The 24,302-nt window shown below is 41.7% G+C and overlaps 1 protein-coding gene across 1 annotated transcript; it reads right to left on the reverse strand.

Moving 5' to 3' along the window:
* Positions 1 to 50: 50 nt before the first annotated feature.
* Positions 51 to 22,451, reverse strand: slc7a8a (solute carrier family 7 member 8a). Its single transcript, XM_071458954.1, has 11 exons — positions 21,737 to 22,451; positions 14,699 to 14,903; positions 11,737 to 11,888; positions 6,131 to 6,256; positions 5,259 to 5,412; positions 4,637 to 4,760; positions 4,338 to 4,441; positions 4,004 to 4,100; positions 3,765 to 3,914; positions 3,300 to 3,477; positions 51 to 2,899 (listed from the first exon to the last, which is right to left on the reverse strand). The coding sequence occupies exons 1-11, from the start codon at positions 21,876 to 21,878 to the stop codon at positions 2,733 to 2,735; spliced, it is 1,599 nt and encodes a 532-aa protein (XP_071315055.1). The 5' UTR covers positions 21,879 to 22,451; the 3' UTR covers positions 51 to 2,732.
* Positions 22,452 to 24,302: the final 1,851 nt, after the last annotated feature.

Here is a 24,302-nt window from a genome sequence, read left to right on the forward strand (position 1 = left end):
GTTCATTTATGCAATTTTTTTTTTATTCTTGTCACACACACACACACACACATACACACACACACATACATACACACACACACACCACCACCAATATGTACATTTACATCTTTGACACAAAATAGACATAAGTTTGAGAGACATGTCGGTGAAAATGGCTCTCAGTACGGTAGACCAATGTGTACACAGAATGATTCAGAATGAACGTCCTCATCAGGTGGTGTATTGTAGTGTGACGATGTATTGCTAAGAGAAGAACTGCTCAGATCACCAGTGTAGGTAATGCCTGTTAAAACAGGAAACATCATATTTCCCCCACTTTGAAGGCCTGTTTGGGTCTGAATTAAAGCACGAGGTGGAGGTTACAGCTTAGAAGGGAAGCTCGAGCAGCAAGGCAGTTAAGACATGAGTCAGAAACATCAGCACGGCGGAGCTCCCTTGAGATTTTAAGCGATATGTCTCACAGGATTTGACTAAACTTGTGATAATGCAAATTTGCAGCATTTGAATTCTGAGGTGGAAACATTTTCAGGCCTCATTTATGTACAATTAGTCTTGCTGAGAAATGTGCATTGAATTGAAAGCACTGAATGTAAAAATAATTTAATCACATTATTTCAAATGATCAGACAATGGGATAAAGATAAAGACAGGAAGCATTTTTTATATATATATATATATATATATATATAAATGAGGTCCTGAATTACAAATTCAAACATTAGTCAGTGGTTTTTATTTACTAAGAGACAAAATACAGACTGTCATGACATCTGTGCATACTGTAAATACACAATAACTGTACAGGCACAACACACAATCATTGTACTTGTAAAGACATCCAAGACACCCTGTTCCCCTTCGCGTTTCATAAGAGCAACCTTTAAAGTACTTGCCCAATTTTAATGATACTTTCATAGTTAAAATTATTCAACACCTGACATCATCTGTCATATTTTTTATTTCTTTTTTTTTGGGGGGGGGGGGGTTGGTTGTAAATTTGAGACTCCTGAGGAAATAAATATCTAAAAGCACCAGTACAGACATTTACCACGAACAGACTGGATTTCAAAGAAGCAATGAGTCAGATCTGTTGAGTTTTCATGGTCTAGAGGTTTTAGGCAGTGTGTGTAAAGAGAAGGCAGTGGGGATGCCCTGAGACACTGGGTTTATAGAAAGATTGAAGACATTAATTTATATAATGTATGTTTATGTATGAAGGAGTGTTGCCACTATAACATACAGCATAAGTGTAGATACATAACTATAACCAGACAACACAGAATGGGTTCATTCAGAGGTGCGTGTTCAGATTTGCTGGTGCCTGTACTAATATTGCACTACAAAAGAATTTCTAGTGAATTTTATGAATCAAAAAAAAATATTTTTAAGAAAAGCTCTCTTTTCTACTTCCTAAATTAAGCAGTAAAAAAAAAAAAAAAAAACACAGCTAGATAATAGATGGACACAGCTACAAAAATACTTCTGCTGTAAAACATGAAAGACAATCAATGCCTTTTTGAAACTGTTTTCACACAGGCATTCACATGTGTCGGTGTAGGGATGTGCACATTAACAATGCAAATGTTGTGGTGAAAACGATCATGTCTTGCCTATTTCTTCTTTCTAGTTGTCTAAGTCTATGCTGCACCTGCAGTTTTAATGGGTTAGTTATCTCTCTGCCTCAGTCGAAACAACACAGTTACAATGGCACCCAAGTACAGAATATATTCTAATTAAGGCAATTAACAAGAAGTGTGCATCAGTTACCAGTACATTCACCAATACGAATTACAGATCACACATCATCTTTCAGGTGTACACCTTTGCAGTTTCAAGAGTAAAAAATAGGCCCAGATGAATATGGTGTCAAATAGAAAAAAAGAATATCAACAAAACGGAAATTAACATATTAATACTAAAATAACAACAAAGTTAAATGATATAAACAATTATCACAATTACAAAAAAAAAAAAAAATATGAGAGAAACATTTCGGAATCACAGTCAACCTTTAAAAACAAAACAACAGTACGTAGCGTACGTCACAACATGAAATGACTTGATCTGAATCTGATTTTCTGCTTTGACAATCAAAATACAGCTTTGGTGTGTTGAATGCATGACAAAGCAAAATTTAACAATGTGGCAAAAAAAAAAAAAAAAGAATAGGAAAAAAAACAAACAAACAAACAAAAACTGTTTGCTTAGCCATCACAGTACAGTAAGAGTCTTTTGATAATAATAAAAAAATACTAAAAAAAAAAAAATGTCGCTCTTACAGTAGGAGTGTGCAGAGAGTGTGTGGCGGGGGAGAGGGAGGATCAGAAGCAGGGTGATGATGATGATGACGATGATGATGACGACGACGACGATGACAGTAGTGAATAGTTAAATATGGATGTTTACACATGTGCTGAGGAGTTGGAAGGTGCTAACCTGTCTTTATTGCACTTTTGAAGGACCTCAGATAGAAAAGTTTGAGGCCATGTTATTCTAAACATCTCATACTTTATTTGGCACAGAAATTATTGATTGATACGATGCTGACAACCAAATAAAAAAAAAAAATATTAAAAAAGACAAGGAGTGTGGGCACAAGTGTTGATCAGTAAATCCACTACAAACTGTGATGTATGTTTGCGTGTGTCTTTGTGTATGTGTGCGCCCACGTGTGCGTCTGTTTTTGCCTGTTTATTTTTTGGGGAGGGTGGGTGAAAAAGACGCGCGTTTTAGCAGTCCGCTGACTTGTGGTTGTCTCCGTCCTCCTTGGACAGAGGAGACCTGGCTTCCTTCATTTCCTCTCCTTCATCTCCACTCCCGCTGCTGCTGCTGCTGCTATCAGTTTCTGCAGGATAAACCACCACACAGAACTTCTGGCCCAAGTACGTCATCTTGTCTGGAAGAAAACAAAAAAAAAAAAAAAAAATGTTTTAGGAAAGTGGCAGTCATGGGCTTTCAAATTATGTATTAACAGTATGTGTGTATAAAAAATCAAGAGTATAAAAAAAGAAAAGAAAACAAAAATAGTTAAACCATGCAACTCCCTTTAAAACTACAACTTATTTTATGCATCACTGTTTCTGTAGGGGTGAAACAAACAATACACAATGTGTTAATTACTGAGTTTGAGGTGCCGATAGGTGTATTTTTAACTCCAGACAGAGCCAGGCTAGCTGCTGCTGTGATAGCTGATAGCTGATACTGTGTAATTATGTACATTTATTTTAAAAAAAAACTTAAAATGTAAATGTAAACAACTGTCTTTATACGTTGTAGCCCAGGATAAGCTAACTTACTAACGAAGGCGTCAAAGCACTGTGGCTTGTTGTCCCAGTAGACTCCCAGGAAATAGACGGGGACGCCGGTCAGCATGATGGCCAGGCCGATGCCGCACACCACGGGCTCAGAGTAAAGGGAGAAGATGAGCAAGAAGGCCCAGAAGATGAGGTAAATGACCGGCCATATCAGGCTGACCTGGAGGAGGGAGCACAGAAGCACAGGAGTATAGTTTAGTATCTAACATATATGTTAATGCTGCAGGAGACTATGCTGCTGAGAACCTGCATTCATCTTTTAAATTGAACTTCAAACAGCTTGTCAATTTCCACTGCTGTTACACACAAGTCTTTGGCTGCTTGAAAGCAGAATTACTGCACATTATCAGTGCAAAGTGGTAAAGTGCAAAATACACTGTAAATAATTAGGCAAAAGACAAAGCTAAAATGAGGCAAGATCACATAAAACACAGTACATTAACGCACCTTGATTGGTCGGTGCATGTTGGGCTGTTTGATGCGCAGGACAATCTGCCCAGCGACAGTGACTCCATAGAAGAGGTAGTTGATGAAGCCCACATAGTTGATGAGAGTGTACATGTCACTGGTGCACAGCATAAGCAGAGTGGACAGGCACTGGGGGAAAAAGCGGGATAGTTTGTGGTTTGTGGTTTGCTACTGAAGGAGGTAATGTCGAGCAGTGTAGCGGTGAGAGCGCAACTCACGGTGAAGAGCAGGGCCGGGATGGGAGTGCAGCGCTTTACATGGATCATGGCCAGCAGGCTGGGCAGGTGGCCCTCTCTGGCTCCAGCGAAGAACAATCTATAAAAGACAGAGACGCAGAGAAAAAATGGATTCGGTTAAAGCCTTTACAGTAGATCCAGATACAACATGAAGAAGATGAAAGACCGGGTCGGTCAGTCTAAATGAGCGACAACCTGCTTGTAACATGACACTGAATTGAAATATCTTGTTGGCATTAACACCCCCCCAAAAAAATACATACATCAGAGGGGGCGGTTTGACCCAGGGGTGGAGGTCATTGAAGAGCCAACTAACCTTGAAGAGGTAAAGAGGGAACCGTTGACTCCCCCGAAGGTGGAAAGAGCCACAGAAATGGGCATGATCCACGACATGACTCCCAGCAGCTTCTCACCAAACGTCTGGGACGGAGGACGAAGAGTAAAGCAGAGACACAGGCGCAGAGTTAGCTGCTTATTTCAAACACTTTTTAATAAAGCTGATGAGCTACATTCACCAAGACGGACCACTAGGGGGCCTCAGAGTCATTCTACGATCAAGGTGTGTGTTTGGATGAAGTCACAGGACCACCCTGCGTCACAATCAGACCTACTCACCACGGCAACAGCGTTTGAGGCGAGCAGCTCCTGGGGGCTCATGGCCGTGACATAGGCGATGTTGGCAAAGACGTAAACGAAGGTCACAAGAGGGATGGAGATGAAGATGGCACGAGGAAGGTTCCTGCATGGGGACATTATAAAACACAATTTAGCTGACAGTGGGGAGAAAAGCTAAAGAGAAGGAGGGGAGGGGGGGTTGAGACAGGAAATTAAAAATGGTACCTTAGGAAAGGTGTATTAATGGATACCAAGGTTATTAAAAATGTGAGACTGTTAGAAAAAAATACAGATAGATAGAAAAATGCGAAGGAAATTAAAAAATAAACCTATTCTTATACCGAGACATCGTTCTAGGTCAGTGGCCAAACTTTAGGAATGATAGCGAGAGTTTCTTTCAAGCTAAATTAAATACATTTCAGAGAGCTAACAAAAAGGATCAGGGATTAAACTTGGAAGCTTACTTGGTATGCGACTGCTAATCACTGAAATAGCTATAAGCTGCTTTTAAATCAGCTATATTCCTATGGCAATGACCCATTCAGTGCTGTGGAAAGGTTGTTTCCTAACCACAATGACCCAATATTCCCAGATATATGAGAGGCAGAGTAAAGTGTCTTACACATAGGGGTCCACCAGCTCCTCTGTGACGTAGTTGAGGAAGTTCCACCCTCCATAGGCGAAGGAGCCTTGTAGAAAGGCTAAGGCTATCAAACCCACATCATATTCCTGGAAGGGCTCAAAGGCATTGGCTGGCTCCAACCAGTAGTACTCTCCTACAGGTGGAGAAGGTAATACAGCAGTCAGCGAATATTTTCACACTCATTAAAGCAGCCTCCTTAATTCTAGGGTTTCCTTATGTAAAACTGAATGACATGACCTAAATAGGTAGGTCTGCTCCTGATAAAAATGTTGTTTGGCTGAGGGCATAAACAGACCAATTTTCACTAAAGTTCAGGCTTAATGTGAGGAAATCCAGCTGAAAACCATCATCTAATGCAATCAGAGTGTTTCCACACTGTGATCCCCTGAAATTGACGGAGACATTGTCGAATTCTCTGTTTGGGGTAAATCATAAATAATCTTTATAAATATATTTTTTTACATTGTTTTCATTTTTACTTAAGTCCCTTCGAGATGCTCTTGTTCCCAGAGAACTCTCTCATATATGACCTAAAGTCTCCCATCAAAGAGCCACTGAACTCTTCATTATCTTCAAACACTCACACAGAAATGCCCGTTTTGTTGTTTCAGGGGCCTACTCTCCGTGGCCCCTGTAATAACTGGCCCTCAGCCATGTTTGAATTGCAAACCCACCCAGGCGTGCTGATATTAGCAATGTGACTTTTAACCGAAAGGGCCCCAGCAACTTACTGACCCCACAGCGTCCACGGGGAGTCTATACTGTCCCACGTGACCGCAAGTGTGTGTCTGCGTGGAATATACTATGGACGTATGCATTCATGGATGCACAGATGGCATTGGACAGCTTACCTCTGCAGATCTGCACCAGACCCATGATGATGATGAGGGCGAGGGCTAGCAGTTTGCCGGCCGTGAAGATGTCCTGCACCCTGGTGGCCCACCTCACGCTGGAGCAGTTTACCCATGTCAGCAGCACTAAACAGACAGAAAAACACCAATAAAACACATGGTTAGGTTTTATTTCACCCTTAAGTGGGTTTAAATCACTTTTTTCCACACTGTCTGACATCATCACATTTATATTGCCTGTATCAGCTTGCACCATTTCTACAGACCGATTTATTCTCCATGACTTCTGCAGCGTTTTGTGCAAATGTCTGAACCTCTATTTGAATTTAAAATAAAATTCAACCTGGTTTTTGTTTGGCTGCACAATATGACTTTGGCCTGACTGTTCTGAGATGGTGGGAAATGATCGAGTATATGAGTTGAAGGCCACAAGTGAAACCAGTAGAAAACGAAGTTCATACAAATTGCACATTCTATGCAACACACAGTTACTGGTTTACTTTGTGTTTAATTGGTCTTGTAAAACAAACAGTCACTGCATTGTTGTACTAACGGATTTTTCCAAGGAAGATGTTGTGAAAGTGGTTATTGTCACTGATAAAGCCAATAAACCAATAAGTTCCCTTCATAGTAAGTGAACTGATCTCAGGTCAGTAAAATGGAGAAAGATTAAAAGCTGCACACTTAAACATATGTGGCGTGTCATAAACGCAGCAGCGACCTTTGACTGTTGCCTCATCATCACATTGAACTTCACCCATTACCACCTCCACATTCAAGTTGTTTTTTCTACCTCCTGTACCTTTTAATAGATACGATAATCCTATTTATGCAAAGTAAAAGACAAGAACAGACTAAAAAGTCTAGATAGTTGAAAATGATAGAATCACCCTATTAATATAATAGATTATCTGCCACTGGAATGATATCACATTGTTACTTAAACCTGCAATTGTTATTAGATTGAAAAAATACTAATTAATCAGTTTGGGTTAATTGAAGAAGACAGTGAGATTTGGTTGAAAGCTCAAGAAAAAACTAATAAGCAGCTAATGAGTTAAGATTTTTTGTCAAACAAATATTACACTCAATTTATATTTTTGTTGTGTTTTACATTCTGTTTTAATAATGGTTGCTTATGTTACATACATTACATGTCTTCTTATTGCTATAAGTTGTAGTGTACAATTATAGTATATTACATCATATTTTACTCTGACTGACATTGTCCCCACTGATATTTATTGAAATCACAGATACATTTAATGCATTTTGGGAGAGAGTTTTTGGGGTTTTTACATTTTTGGCCACTTTAGCTGCCATTTTATTTTTCATTTACTAGGTTTGTTGATTTGGAAAACGGGAAGTTATTTTTGGAAACGCCGTTCAACCGACTCCAACTCGAGGCTGAGCTAACACAGACAAAGATAATGGATTTGATCTGTACTGCTGGGTACAACAGGCCAGTGGGTTCAGGCCAATAGGGTGCCATTAAATAATAACCCTGTTTGACTCAGTGGGATTAAGTTCATCACATTAAATAACTCTGGGCTGAGCGGCCTCTGCAGGGAACAGAGGCAGATGCACATGAGCAGACATGCACAGCTCGGCACTGATATGAACATGACGCAGATGTGTGTGTTAGATGGATGCACATGTGCGCAGAGCGGGGTTTGCAGAGTGGGCTTGTTTGCGTCTGCTGTGGAGGCGCTTTTAGGTGAGCGAGTGGGAGTTTAGAGGAGGGAAAAGTTGGGACACAAACTCACAAACCAAATTACAGCAGCAGACAGAACAAGAGATGTGGTGAGGGGGAGAGCCGTTGCTGCTGCTGCTACTCCCTCCACAAGAAAACAGGAAATGAGAGGCTATACACACGCAATTCAGCTTATGACTTGATTTGTGTAGTGTATACACACACACGCACACACGCACACACAATAAACTACCCCTGATCATCTTAAACCTCTTAACTCGAGCAGCAGTAAATAGAGTTGTTTTAGGAACCAGATGATGTTTTTGCCACCAGACTGCATTACAGTAACAACACACACGTCCGCCCCTCGTCGCCTTTGCAGACCAGCAGGCTTCGAGCGAACACCTGCGGACACATTCTCAGAATCATTGAGCTGTGGGGCTCCTCAGCTGTCTGTAAGCTGAGTATACAAAATGTGTTATGTATTTATGTATATGTGTGTGACTGTGTGTGTGTGTGTGCGCGCGTGGAAACATGCTGAGTTAACTACGAGCCTACTGGAAAACATGACAGAGTTATGACCTCGCGCTCTGGCATCTGTAGGAAGAGACGGGCTCCAGGGAGAATCCCGCCGCATGTTTTTTTGAAACGGTACACCTTGGAAAACCTTTCCCCGCCTCCGCAGACTGAGTCTGGTATGACTGACACTCAATCTGGTTATGGCTGGATGTCTAGGTAAATAAGTAAGGTTATATCCTGTGCACTATTATACAATATTCAGCAAGGGCTAAATTTAAGAGTTCACTTAAATGTCTCAGCACACAAGCAGACGCACACTCATCAAGGCCCTATAAACAACAAGGATGACATCAGAGTTGAGGGGAAACAGTTAACCTCTCACCCACTTTTCCCCTGAAAAACAACAACTGCAAAACAAGGATAAAATATCTACAAAAAAATAGCATAAAGCTGCCTGACAACATCTGTGCAGCTGACTCAAAACAGAAGCTACATCACTCTGCTGGCTCAGCCAATCAAGAGCAGTTCAGCTACAAACAGTCCAGAGTTGGGCAATAAAATGACTGCTAGCAGTTCCTGTCAGAACGGAGCACATTTTGCTTTAAGGCGCTCGTGGAAGTGGGACAAGACAGACAGGTGAATGTAGGTCAGTGTCTGTAATTAAAATGAAAAAAAAAAACAAAAAAACTACAAAGTATTAGGAGAGTGCAGAGCTCTGCCAAGATTTGCTGTCCTGACAGTTCGTTATTACCTCTGCCAAAGCAGCTGGATCTATCTCATACCGTTTTTCCTATGATTTGATGGCAGTTCCCATCAGACTTCTGTCGTTTAGTTTCAACCTTTTCAAATTGTATCCAAACTTTAAATTTGAACCACAGCAGGTTGGAGAAGTCGAAAAAAAAAATGCTGCTGTTGTGTTTTGGCAATTCAGTTTTTCCTTGTTGCCAAAACACCGAATGAATTATGCAACTGCAGCCTGATTCAGGTGACACATAAGATCTGTTTAACAGTTTCTGACAGATCCTGATGACAGACATGCGAAACTGAAAACATAACTTCTTTGGCAGAAGTGATTAAGCCGTGGATTTCACAGTTCACTGAGTACAAATGTGTTTGTTGTTTGTGCGTGCCTTTGGAAATTGAGGTTTCCACACTGTCAGACTGCCAAACTGAGCCCGTCTGCCAGTGAACAGCGTGTCACAGGATGCCCTCCGTGATCAGTTTGAGGGAACAGAAATATTCAGAAACAGTGGCGACTATAAGGTTCCACCTCTCTACTGAAGAAGCCAAACAAAAGCCCTGTGACATACTGAACTGTGCATACGTTAATACGGCAGCTCCAGTTCCTCCAGTTCTACCAGCTCCTGTTTTTCTGCAGTCGACCCCGGCCGCTCACCTACTACAGTTGAGCTCAGAGTGATGTTTTTTGGAAGCAAAAAAAAGTACATGGTTGTTTTCTTTCTCCCTTCATAACTGGCAAAAAAAAAAAAAAAAAAAAAAAAACATTTCAGTGGTGATTTAAAAGAGATGACACAAATATTTGCACTGATGCGGTGAAGCCACAGTTCCCACAAAAACCAGCCATTATGGAATAGTAGGATGTTTATGTGACAGGTCGCATTAGGGTATTAACAGAGAACAGTCGTGTTTTGTAATCAGCCACAAGGATTGCTTCATAGTAATGTGCACACACACACACACACACACACACACACACACACACACAATAAACAAACTCTTCTCCTGCGTACACGCCCGTCTCTCTCTCTCTGTCTGAAGGCTGCCTGCAGTATTTGACCAGTGAGTGTGAACTTTGTAGAAGGATTCAAATCGACCGCTGTCATGTCAGCGCCAAACACATCCATCCATCTGTCTTTACACATCGCTACTCGCTGCTACTGTCCTCTCGCTGCTCCGCTACCTCCTTCACTCTGCTCTTCCGTTAGACGACCTCTGACGCAGGGTTAAATGACAGAAGAGCCGGACTGGATAAATCAAGCCATAATTCAGCCAAACTCGGACTGCTTTAAATAACTTGTGTATTATGGACACAGCTTTGATGATGTAACTGCAACCGACGCTTGTGCAGCAGATTGTTTGCTTTAATGTGGAGTCTCCTCTCATACACTACTTCTTTTACAGCTCTAAGTGTCCCAACCCTGAATGTGAATGACTCAGCCTTTGTGCACCCATTGCCTCAGGTGAATTACATTGATTACAGTGTGTTTTTATTTTACATATATATACTTCAGTCGAAGATTTACTGGCTGTTTTCCAACATCTGATCCTGTCTCAACAAGCACGCTCAAAGAACTCTGTGCCCCTCTGCAGAATGTGTTTAGTCTATCCCTGCTCCTCTATCGCTGCATAATCAAAGCTGAGACGCAGCTTTTAGTTGGCTCACCGGGGAAGTGTGCTGGGAAGAAGTGTCTTTAACTTTCATCGTATGGGATGATTCATTTCCAAGTGCAACCCCGTCTCGTTTACAAGTCAAGACATTTCAATACGTCCGCTGAGGAGGACTTCAGTAAAAGAAAAGAGTTCCTCTAGACTGATAACTAAACAGCTATTAATGCTAATGCTGGCTATGTAGCAATAGCAAATCTTACATATAGCTCCTTTAAACATAACCATTAAAAATGTTTAATATTGCTGTCCTTGCTATTAGCAGATAGTTGGATATTTAAAAAAAAAAAAGTACTACTGATGTGTTCACTATCAACATTTTGCAGTTTGCAAAAGTTAAGTGGCATCTTCTTCCCTTTATTGTCTTCTATCAAATCCTGCAAGACATTACAGGATAAACTTGAGGGGTCTCGGGATTATTTACAAAATTGGAAGTATGAAAAAAAAAATGTTTTGCTACACAACTTGTTTGATTTTTTTTTCCAGACTTTTTGACAATATTTGCTATTTTGTTATGAAATAGTGGATAGTTCCCGCTCTTCAAGCCTCTAAAACAATTTAAAGGAAACAATCTGCGGCGGGAGCTTCGTTTGTTGATTGAGCTGCTGCTGTCAGGGTCAAACTACTCCTTAAATGTGCCTTTCTCACTATTTCTTTTTTCTGCCTCTAACAGACAGACTTGTCATGTATAAGCACACTGAGTTCAGTTTGTGTGAAAGCATGTCGGGTATGTCCCTTCAGGGAAATACAGTTGAGGCAAACACTGCTGAGTTGACAAAAGTGAGGCAGAGCAGAAAAAGGACGCTCTCACAGACGCAAGGGTTACATTTCTTTTGTGATTGTTAAAGATTGTGCAAAATCTTTAAGATCATGACACACAGCTCACACAGTATACGTCAAACTCTGTTTGTCTACTTCAGTGACGACAAAAATCACGTAAGGAAAAAAAGTACAGCGTCACAAACGTCAGACCTGACGTGCTACTCACAGAGGCAGACGGCAGCCAGCAGACGCAGGCCGTTCTCCGGGGGGAAGCAGGTGGGGAAGAGGGGCTGCAGGACGTAGTTGGAGAACGTCAGCGCGATCACGGCCTGATTGGTCGGGTAGATGACCAGCACAGCGATCCACAGACGCAGGAACCTGGAACAAATGCAGAGGCATGTGAGAAACAGCGGGGTGTCTGGATCAAATGCAGTGTGTAGGAGCGCTAACAGGTGAGAATAAAGAGGAGGAAACACATCACAGAGGCACATACACCACATATACATCCTTCCATTTACAGATTCCCATTCAAAGCAGGTTGTTTTTAGTATACTATCCTTCTTACTATACTTGGACTCTGTTACAATCCACTTTCATGTGGCTATAAAAGACAGGTACTCAATAAAAGGATTGCTATTATATTAATTGCTGACAACCAACTGATTATTTTAGTCACATATATAAAGCAAAAATCCTAAACAAATATGAGGATTAGCTGCTTTTCTTCTGTTTTATATCAATATAAACTGAATATTGTTGTTTTTGGACTGTTTTTTTTTTATTTTGTGAGATTTTACAGGCTTAACAATCAAACAATCAATAGTAAAAACAGGCCAAGAGATTGAGGCAATACAAAAAGAGAATTCCTTGCAGCCCCAGAGACAAAAAGAGGAAAACCCACGCTGTTTGTCACAGACTGATGTGGAAACTCAGGCTTTTTAAACTGTTCAAGTAGCTCCACACACAGAGGAGCATCGTGATGCCGGCAGGTGTTTGTCACTGTCAGCTTCAAGAAGCAGATCGGGTGCACAGATGTGAGATGACATGTGGGAGAGCGGAGGGGAGCCGGGGTTTAGCCGAGTGTAGCGGGAGAGACCAGGCGTGCCGTTTTTTTCCACGAAATTCTCCCGAAGCTTATAGAGGGATCATTACACCTGACTGCGTTAACGAGATTGTGTCTCACTGGAATGTGTGTGTGTGTGTGTGTGTGTGTATACGTGTGTTTAACGTAAAAATGTAGATTCAAATGCAGGCCAGTGCAGACTGAAACCTACTTGTTAGTCAAAATTCAGTTGTTTATTTTACATTTTAATTTTAACTAACATATGATAAACTATAAACAGCTATGAATTAAACTAAAAGTCCTGGTATAGTAGTTTAAAGTAGCACCACTTGGACCAGCTACAGCATTAAAAGGCAGCTTGCAGGTTAATGCATCAATAATTGATAACACTCTGACAGGAGTCCTGCATAATACATACTTTTAACACCTCAGTACAAATAATACTTCTCTAATTGTATTTAAATACTCTTTTAGTCCTTTAAATAGTGGTATTACTTCTTCTCAGGGCTTCAAAGAACGATTCATTTTGTTGTCGATTAATCTGCTGATCATTTTCTTGATCAACTGAATTTCCTGAGTTTATCTGACCAGGAGATAAAGAAGATATCAGCAGACTCCCTTTAAAATAACTGAAATTATACAATCCATTCCTCTCTGCTCTTATGTTTTGATTGTCCATTCATGTCCCGCTCTAATAAATTGTATACAGCGACTTCCTGTACCTTGCAACATCCTGCATTAGTCTCTATACTGCACTTCATGGGTGTAACACAACCTTCATGAGTCTGACATAACAAAGAGCCTTTGTACCTGACACACTGTCCAATCAAGTTGTCTTTGAGCGCACAACTTTACGAGTGCTTCCCCTTTTCTACTACTTTTCTTCGTCCAGCTGCAACAAGGTGATGCAAGTATTTCCGCCACTGCCCCCCCACCCCCACCCCCGCACGTATACACACACACACACACACACACACACATAGGGATAAAAGCAGCAGGACAACAAAAACAAACGGCCCTTGAAACACAGTTTATTTATCATAGACAGAGGGCACAGGGAAGCGGTGTGGCCCCAACACTTCAAACTGAGCATCTGAAGCCGTGAACTACAAAGTCTGTGGAGGTAAAAGTTCATTGATGTATATTGATAGCCACTGCACAAAGGGACAAAAACAATCATTGGCTGTTTTGTCTGCTTGAATTCCTCTCCCAAAACAGCCTGATAATATGCATCCTTTTGATAGTTAAAAAAACAATGGTCTAATCTGTGTTTACAGTCTGAGCAGAGGCACAGTGTGTGTGAAATCTACGCTAACAAACGATATTGTTTTGCTAGGAAATTAACCTAGCGTGGTTCCCAAGCGTTTACTGTAAGCGGCGTTACCTTAAAGCTAACCATTTATGGATGAATGGAAGGCGGCTGTGGGTTGAAAGTAATTAAAAATAGGCTGACACGCCCACAGCAGCATGACATTTCTCATTCTGTGAGTCACTTTGACTGTTTAGGAATCTTCCTCTGTCTTTTGGCTTAATATTTTTTTTTTTTTTTTAACTTTTTGACTTCTGTACTTGACTCCAAGCTAAAGACCTCCTGCTTTGGATCAAGATGTCTGACCTCCATCAGAAAGCTCATCCACCAGGATAAAGAGAGGAATCTAGACATGTTGGTATGCTCACCTAAATCCCCGTCAAATTAACTTCAACTGTTTGAGAGGCCCCTTCTTCTTGAAAACTGGGTCATATACTTAGGAGACAGTACTTCTGACCACGGTGAGGTGGGGGTTATCAAACCTTGTTGTACTGAGAGTCAACAAAAAAAAAAAAAAACAGCTTATGAAATCCAACATTTGTGGAAGAAATGATTCCACAATTTGCAAAAATAATTGAAACTTGTAAACGGCAACCTAACAGAAACCCCTGCCCACCTCTGTTTCCCTACATATGCTGAATGTGTTGAATCAAGCTTTTTCTAATTCAATAAATTCTTTCCATTGTTATATATATTGCAGCCTCCTCTTGTGCTTTGACTCAGGTCACACCTTCAACTGTCATGAAATTACACCTGAACGCCCGTTTGATTGCTTCTAGATGACTGAATGTCTTTTAATGTGCAGTGTCTGCTCACCCAGCCAGTCCTCCAAAGATGTCCTTCACGTAGGAGTAGTCTCCTCCCGACTTGGGGATGGTGACGCCCAGCTCAGCGTAGCACAGCGCCCCAATGGCGGTGATGACGCCAGTGATGATCCAGACGATCAGGGCCACGCCCACGGAGCTGGCATTCTCCATCACACCCTTCGGACTGACGAAGATACCTGAGCCGATAATGTTACCTGGTGGAGGAATAGGGTGAGGACAGAGAGGCGTCAGGTTTCAGCACAAACTGAAAAGAGGTCGTCTTTACAGATCAAGATCAGTTTACGCGTCATGGGAAGAACAATGCAGCTCCTCTAAGATGACCATCAAGTACCAATTTATTCCAATTAAAGGACCATATTATAGGTTTTAGCTTATTTTCAACAAATCACTAACTTATGTGTTTTAGAAATTTGAAGGTATATTCTGAGAGTTACCACTCTGAAAGACCGGAAACAGGGGGAAACAGCCAATCTCTATTCAAAGTAAAAAAAAAAAAAAAAAAAAGAAAAAGCACCTACCAATACCAATACCCCACAGAGACTCACTGCACCCAACTATTAACCCTCTAACTTCTCCTAAAACCACAAATTGTCATTTTCAGGAGCAATATTTTATGTTTATGTACAGATTAAGATCCATCAGCAGATGTCAAGAGTCTGCTATTGAATTTCCATATCATAAGGAAGTGAATGAACCATAGGCTGTCTACAAAAGTAGGAAAACATGTCAAAAATGGTCACCAAAAGCCTACATTATTTGTGGTTAGTGAGCTGAAATAAATACACTGGAATGGTCCTTTAAGTTTGTGACACAGTCATATTCTTTGTTTATATCGTGTTATATTGAAGTCAGGTAACATGACTTCTACTACTGCTAGTGTAGGATTTTGTTGAGTCTGAGCTAAGTGCCTGCATTATAATGCACTGTAAAAGGAAAGCTAATACTTGGTAAACTAGTGTATAATATGGTAAAAATGGCCGACTGATAGAATTGTTCAGTTGTAGATGGTTACTAGATAAAAGCGCTGTGGTCAGGCAGACAAACTGAACAGGAAATAGAATGAGGTCATGTGTACAAAGTGAGAGAGAGAGAAAAAAAATAAGAGAGTGAACAGAGTTTGAACGGTGATGAAGCAGGCAAATCAGGAACCTGCAATCTGCTGACTAGGCACAGAGTTATGAGGAGATGGAGCAACACAGAGAGCGGGGTGAAAGAGTGCAAACAGGGAGGCAGGATGAGAGGTGGATGCCCTGACATATTCGATGAGCATCAGAGTGCCAGGCAGTTTACACAGCAGCTGAAAGATGGAGAGACGCACGACCGGGCTCTGGTCCAACATGAAAGGATTCACTCCTCTGACAAAGCCGAGGTCGGAGGTCAGGGGCCTCCAATCAGATTCAGCCGACAGTGCTTGAACTCGTGCGGCCAATAAAAAGGCATCAGGGTCAAAGGCTGAAGGTTTTGAATCATGACAGGCTGGCTGGAGAAAAGGCCGAGTGGCGTTTCACAGTACAAAAGTCAAAGGTATGAATGATACAGTCACAGAGATTGGGTGTGTGTGGATCATTTATCTGCATTTATCCACAGTACGTGACACTGCTTCATTTTAATGATCCCTCAAGACAAAAAGGCTGGAAACCACTGCACTAAACTACTACAGACTGTAGATAAGTTTAATAAAAACTGACAGATTAAACAATGATAATAACTAACAACAACAACACACCATCTTGTTCTATATGAGCACTCCTTTTAAGGAAATGGCTATAAAGCTTAACAAATATAACTCTGCAAAAAGAAAAAAAGCTGTATGCGCTTTCTCAGATCAGTTTAATCCAAAGCAAAATCTGAATTTTTGCCAAACCATGTGCTGAACTGAAGCATGAGGACATGCAAATTGGTTCAACTTTAACGGATTCCACATGCATCATGTGAGCCGCTCACTTATGTAACTCCAGTTGCAGGTAAAAGGTAAAAAGGGGTCCTCAGTGCATGACCTTTGACATCTAGGGAAAAAAAAAACAGCTGTGCACTGACTCAGCACTTTTCTTCGTTGCAAACTCCCTGCAATGCATAAAGTTTGGACAAATGTGCAGAGGTGAGTAAAAGTAACATTTATATAAGGGTGAGTGGGTGCTTTTAAAGTGGTAGCCAAATGTCCACCCTTGCATGTTGTGTGTTCTTGTCATGTGCATCATCGCACACTAGTGTGAGTCCAATGCTGACAAATGTGGAATCTCCATGTTTCCTGTTCTTGCAGTGGTTTTAACATCCTTTTGTCTCCTACCAGGCCAAAGGGGAACTTTTTTTTTTGTTTTTTTTTTTATGTGCTGTTGCTGCACCACTGGCTGTCTCTTGACCTTGATCTAAGACCAACTGAATGTTTGCATCAGCTTAAAGAAGCAGAGTATAAAAAGTTGTGTGAGCTGTTGTGTCTCTTTGTCCATTTTTCTTTTTCCCATCCTTGAGCTAAATCTCTCTCTTTCTACAACTAGCTTCAGGCCTCAGGCTCTTTTCCCACAGCATTCTTTGATATCCTGCATTGTTATCGAATTGTTGTCTCATGAAGGAAGGGGCTCGGTCTCAGACTTGCTCTACGAGCACATTTCTGTTCCTCTTGGACTTTGATGTCATCTGACAGCAACAGGCCGAGGCTCCACTTCAGACTTCACAGGATTCATTCTGATGGTCTCAGACAGCTCCTAGGTTGTTTTAAGGATGTGATCTTTTATATGATGATTTATTTTAGACATGTTATTCATGATTTTATGATGGTATTTCTGTTCCAACTCTGTGGCATTTTTTGTGTTATCTAATTTATGTTGTATGTCTGTAACTCCCTGAATTAATCATTTGGAGAAAGACATTTTAAAAATTACCTGACTATCAAAACAGATGGTGATTAATTTTTTTGTGTTAATGAAATAATCGATTTATCAGCTAATTCCTTCAGCTCTACTTATTATTATTGGTATGATCTCATATTGTGGTTTTACTGTGTGAGATGAACAATTGTTGCCGCATTAGAACATTTCTTCTTCGAAAAGGTGCTGCAAAAGTTGAAGAAAACACTAAACCTGCAAAGTTTGTCTTGAACGGAGCCCAAACATGCAGGAACCAATGAGAGAAATGAGCTGTTGTGTTACTTGTGTGGGCCTCTCTATGGCACATGACTGAATGCCACCACTCAGCAAAACACCACTCACACTAACAGCAGGCTATGAATATTAACGTGTGTGTGTGTGTGTGTGTTTGTGCAGCATTATGATATAACGCTAATCAGCCTTTATAAAGCCCTGTAAGATTAGTTCTTGCTTTTCCTCTCAGCGTTAAATCCCTGTTCAAACAGCCACCCAGCCGAGGCAACCTGCTGCTGCAGTACACGACCCTACACGCCTGTGTACATGCATAGGAGCTGTTACTACACTGTAGTAATTTACAGGAGACAGAATAACTAATGCTAATGTTGTAATAAAAGTAATTAGATCAATCAGATAAAGACAAAGTAGTGATTCTTCGTTTTTTTGGATCTAACCAAGTTCCATCTATATTTCTCTCAATTAAGGATTTAGGCTCTGCAGCGTGATTCAATTTTAAAAGACAAAAGGATCAAATTGAACTAGATATTAAATCAAAGCGATGTGGATTAGAGTCTATGCAGCAATTCAATTACAAAGCACACAGAGTGGAGTCCAGCTCAGACACGGCTAAGCCAGGCAAGCTAATAAAACAGCATTATCAGGGCGGGGCCTTCTTCCACGTGGCCAAAAGTTCACTTCTAATTCCAATTCCTGGCTTTACACGTTTTCTGGATTTATATGTGTATGTGTGTGTGTGTGTAGGTGTGTGTGTGTGGGTGGCTTATAAATGTCTGTACTGTACAATAGGCCATAAAACTGTTTGATGTACTTGTGTGTTTGGCCCTTTTCATGGAAACCCAGCGGGGCATGTTCACAGCGAAAGGATCAGACAAGTCACCTGAGCTCACGTCTCTACCACACATGACAACGTGAGCTGAATGAGCATGAATGAATGACTTGGTCAAGGACAAAAGCCCCGGCCCCAGTAGCAGTCTGGTGACTACGCCGAACTCTGGACGGCCATAAAAACCCTCTAAGATGGCATGTATGGCTCAACGCTGCCAATCTGTTTCTTCAGTGAATGAATGGAGGGTGATAAACGAAATGATTAAATTATCTAAATGTCGGTGCAAAGATAAGCTGAAGGGTGGGGCTGAAGAGAAGAGATGCTGACGGCGTGCACAGGGCTCTCTTGCTTGTATTCTGACTTTAAAAGGCATTTTGGAGCTCTTTAGTCATCTGTCAGGATTTGCAAGCACACCAGAACATGGTGATCACTCTGGAAAGGTGTAAAAACATGCACATTGAGTTCTGCGCTACTGACAGCGGAGCGGAAATTAATCCTTTCCAGTTCAACCTCAAGGATTTAGGGAGCAAGTTACACACTGAGAAGGAACAAGGTCGTCTCAACGACACGTCAGCGACAAGGTTGTTCCTCATCTCTCCCTGTGTCTTTCCTGCCCTCCTTTTTCCAAGTGCCTTTCTCCTTTCACATGCATCAAAACCTCTTGGGAATTCCCATGTGCGCACACTTCTCTCCTCCTGTTACCGTGGAAACACAAGGATGAATGAGTCATCCCCTCCCTTCTCTTCATCCTGTCAAGGTCAACACGAAGACCACACACTCCTCGGACCCATCTGGGCAACGTGTGCCGTATTTCATCCCTGCATGTGTATCGATCGACCTGTTGTCTGATGGCGTTTATCTCCACTTGCTTGTTGTCTGTATTGACTGGCCTGCCCCTGTATTAATGTCTTTAACGCCTTTTATTATATAGACAAGATAGTTAGTGCAGTGTTAGGCTTGTCTGCTTTACGTCTACTGATGACACTTTTAGCATAAATCTGAATAATTAGGGACAGTGGCAGCGGTGCTAGATTGTTGGTGATCAATCGAGATTGTTTTAATTGAGTTTAAGGAGCTTTTTGTACGTTTTTCTATTGCTACACAGCCAGCGTTAGCATTAACAGTTATTTACTTATCAGTCTTGCCAGAAGCTTCAGCTATCATTGCATTTACAATACAAGAGGTTATAATACCTCCTCTGAGCAGTGCTACTTCTTCAGGGGAGACTGGACCCCACAGTGACTCGGTATTGGAAAGTGACAGCTACCTGGTTAGCATGCTAACTTCAGAGGAAGAAAAGCAGTGATAGATAGAGAAGCAAGTCGAGTAAAATGAAACTCGATGCTAAACTTACAACGTTTATACTAGGCTGGTAAGTAAACAGCCCATTAATGCTAACATTGGCTATGTAGCAATAGAAAAGCATGAAAATAGCTCTTTTAACAGTATAGTTTATATTGTAGTATATACATATAGTACGGTTTTTGGAGGGTTTTGGGCTGTTGATCGAGTGAGACAGGACATTTAATGAGAATTCTTTGGGCTTTAGCAAATTATAATAGGTATTTTCACTGTTTTCTGGCATTATATTAGCCAAATGATTAATTGATTATGGAGAAAATAATCTGCAGATTAATTAATGATGAAAATAATTATTTGCTGAAACCCTAGTATAAAGAAACATGGCTTCTTGACCTCTCCTTCTATGTCTGTTTCACACCCATTATCCTGTTATGCTGTTATGAATGCAAATAAATAAATACATAGGCATGCCATACATGTCAGTCACTGCTGAATCTTATAACCGGTATCACCAAATATCTACATGTGTACCACCATAGTCAGCAAATGAACTCATTCTGATAATGAAACAAGCAGTGAGCCTGCATGTGCTGCCTGGTGAACATCAGTATCTCTACTTTAAGATGAAAGTCGGGATGAGCCGTCTCTATCGTGAACCAATCAGTCTGAAACATTGTTTTGCCTCAGAGATTGGTGAAAACGTCACTCTACCTTGAAAAAAGGCAGACAAACTGATCTTAGGCAGGCCATGTGTCCACTTCTACAATGCAATCAAAGGGTTACTCAAGCAATTAAGTGCTAGTACTTTAGCTTTAGTAATTAAGCTGAGAGGCTTGCAGGGGACAGATTAATGAAAGAATGGTCTAAAGTGATGCAGCAGAAGCCAAGATATCCCGCTTCCAGCTCCATGAACACTGGGTCCTATATTTCCTACAATGTCATCAGACTTTAGTGTCCCTTTAAAGTTGTATTCCTCTAATCAAAGTCACCAAAACCTGTGCTGTTTATGAATATGCCAGCCTGCCATCTGGCTGTGTCCAACTAGGCTAAATCATGTGAGCCTACAAATTTCTCTGAATGGGCAAAAACCCCTAAGAGCAGCAGAGATGAGTGAGAGTGATGAGATCATCAGTCCTGGCCAGGTTACAGAGAAATGATGAAATCTTCATTATCAATTGCTGTAAAAGGCCGTGAGACATGATGCAAGAGGACGTGACTGAGGCGGATCTGGCTTCATCTTCAAAAGCGTTTCAGGGTTTTTTTCAGAGAGAATTTCACTGTGTGCTCCCTTTGAGCGGGCATCACGGGCGAGTGTGCATCCAGTTTGGGAAAACATATGCCCTGAGGACTGTATGGTGTTATTTTTATATCTATGACCCAGTCACAGGATGAGTGAGCACATGTTCACTTTGTATCACATATCACTTACTGTGTGTGTTTATACATCCCACAACAACTAAACACATATTCATCCTAAACTTTATATACAGTGGGGTCCAAAGGTCAAAGTGCTCTCAGACTTTTGGACCCCACTGTAGCTCATCTATTGAACGGTGGAATCTGATCCCAGCAGCTTTTCTCTGTCTGTGTTCTCCACCTCACTTTACCTCTCTTTGTCTCTCTCTCACGCAAACGCCGTTTCATACTTTCTCAGACTCACGCATCTGCTGTTAAACCGCAGGCACTAATGCAGGGGTGGGTGGGGGTGGGTGAGGGGGAGTTGAACTGTTGTGAAGTTAATTAGAGGACTTCTTGTACCATATGTTACCAATGACTGGAAGAGGTGGCGGTCACTTACCCACAATGATACCACAGGCGCTCACAAGCCCGATTTCCTTCTTGAGCGCAACTCCTCCTCCTCCTCCTCCGGACTCCTTCTCGCCGGCAGCATCCTTGGCAGAGCCCGCCGTGCTGCCCCGTTGTCTCGGACCGTCCGTCATTGCGATGGCTGGACTCTACGGTGTCTTCACGGCTTTACCTTCTCTTCCCACCCCGCAGCACCTGACGCTGCCTTTTTTGCGCGTTTCTCGCCCTGCGCTCAAACGTCTCCAAAAACAAAAACAAAAAAAAAACAACAAAAAAACACCTTAATCTGATGAGGAAAGTCAGCAACCTGCGTCCTGCCCGTGTCGCTTCTTCAAGGTCTGAACACAGCTGACGACCGGAGTGTCTCTCGCGGCTGCTGGAGTCACAGGTGGGGCTGCAGGTCACGGTCTAAGCGCACATCGAGGCCAAAGCGCGTATTCCAAGGGCATTCCTTCAGAGTCATACAGAGGAATCAACTCAGTCCTTCACAGGTGTGAAGCGGAGCGACAGCAAGCCCTCACTGTTTCCTTGTTCCAGGTGTGAGCTGAAGGCGCAAAAGCATCCTCTCCGTGCGTGAGCGGCTCCGTTAAAAAGAAAGAAAAAAAAACAAAACCAAATAAACAGTGTTTTTTTTTTTTTTAAAGTCGATCAGGTCTGCCTCATAAACATCCGACCTGCGCTCTGCTTGAGCGAGAGAGGTTGCATTTGAGTAAATACACATTTCGTTCTCCTTCATATGAGTACAGTAGCGCCGCCCCCTTTTCTGCCTCCCCCCACCTCCCCACCTACTCCGATGATGGGCTTGTTTTTCCTCCTTCACCCTCTCCAGGACCCTCCCATGCAATTTTTTTTTTTTTTCTCTCCCCAAAACATCAGCTGTTATTCCAGTTCCACTCCGGCCTCTGCACCGTGCGCCTTCCGCAAGCAAGGAGCTTTACAGCCCTCTGTCTTTACCACTTCCTCCCACTGTCACTGTCTTTTCTTCAAGCACACACACACACACACACACACACACACACACTTATTATTCAACAACATGCAGCAGAAGCCAGTCTAAATTTAGCCCCCTTTCACGCAACTCGCTCACCCCTCAGCACGCTGCGAGGCCTGCTGGTGTGTTTCCATCCTGTATATGGCTGTATATACACATTGCATAGGGCAGGAAAAACACACTCTCTGTACAGTGTCGTCAGAAGTGAGGCTCCTATAGTGGAAGCTTGTATTTCCTAATCAAGCTATCTTGTCTTCTGAGAGGAATTTATGACCAACTCCCTTTACTAGTTAAAAAAAAGGGTATTTAATACAGATCTGAATGGTAATGTCTGCTGGCCTCCTAATGAAAACTACACCAGGAACATTTCTGCCATATCAGTGTGAGAATGAGAGCGTCCTCTATCTGGCATCATGACCTCGCTGTTGTTCAACATTGTCTGAATGCAAATGTTTGCTCCCAGCTCCCTACCCGTAACGTCCTTCATTATGTCCCTGATGTGCGTGCAGATGTTTCTGGGCCTGCTGTCCATGCTGTGACATGAAACACAAGCCGATACAGATGCTTGTTAGACTCAGCAAATGATGTGATATCTCAGTTTTCAATAGTCTTTTATTTGACTTTATTTCTTAAAAAAAAAAAAAAAAAAAAACTAAACTAAAATTTGTATTTATTTAGAGCTTATACACGTCTTGCAAACTTTGGTTTATGCATAAACACTCATTTTGCAAATCGACATTTGTATGAGTAGGTTGCGTCTTCCTTATAAGCACTGATGCTTTTTTTAGCTGTTTGCTTTACTGAATATTGTTGTGCATAACAAGATCATATCTCTTTAAAGGTCAAAGAACTGAAAGTCTATCCATCTCACTTCTGAACTAACCACTGGAAGTTAGTTTTTATACTCGCTCTCCAAGGAGATCAGAGCGCAGCCGGACTGCAGAGTCCCCGGAGCTGTTTGGATTCAGGTTTTTCTTTGCCCAGGGACACTCCAGCAGCGCAGAGGCTTGCAGACAGGACAAAAAGCTTTAAAAGTCTTTCCGTTGATGTCTAACATATTTTGCTTTATTGGCATGTCCTTTGATTTTACAGGAAACCTGAGATTCACCTGAGAGACCCCCCGCACTTCCTGAACAACCGTTGACTCATGATAGCCACTGCAGAACAAAAGGCAGGAGTTACATAACACACAGCTACTAACCTCTGCAAAACTGAGCAAGCCAGTGTTTCTGTGCTGAGTGGACAGAACAACAAGGTCACCTGAATCACCTCATGATACTACAGCATGACTACACTCAAATGCTGCTCTGCTCCGAGCTGCACCTCTGCCACCTCTGACCCAGATTCCTGTCTGTGACTCTGTGCAGAGCAGTTCCTCTGAAAGATTTGGCTTTGCAGTGTAAAAAATACTTTCAATGTACCTATTCAGTGAAGCAAGGAGAGGTACACACTGTGGTTACACCGCTCACTCACAGTACGCATGCTTCACCATTAGGAAATGGGTCAGTGGACCAGTTTGTTGACTTTTTCCTGTCCTGGCATACAGCACCTATCCGGAACATTTTAT

This window comes from Trachinotus anak, unplaced genomic scaffold (assembly GCF_046630095.1).
Source record: "Trachinotus anak isolate AG129_WGS33_773 ecotype Australia unplaced genomic scaffold, CSIRO_AGI_Tana_v1 ptg000023l, whole genome shotgun sequence".
NCBI lineage: Eukaryota > Metazoa > Chordata > Actinopteri > Carangiformes > Carangidae > Trachinotus > Trachinotus anak.

What these genes read in the sequence shown, in the direction of transcription:
- slc7a8a (XM_071458954.1), bottom strand. Translation starts at nt 21,878, where the DNA reads ATGACGGACGGTCCGAGACAACGGGGCAGCACGGCGGGCTCTGCCAAG. An exon ending in GAGCTGGTGGACCCCTATGT is followed by an intron (nt 4,761 to 5,258) that starts GTAAGACACTTT and finishes GTCCCCATGCAG; the next exon opens with GAACCTTCCTCGTGCCATCT. An exon ending in ACATGCACCGACCAATCAAG is followed by an intron (nt 3,478 to 3,764) that starts GTGCGTTAATGT and finishes TCCCTCCTCCAG; the next exon opens with GTCAGCCTGATATGGCCGGT.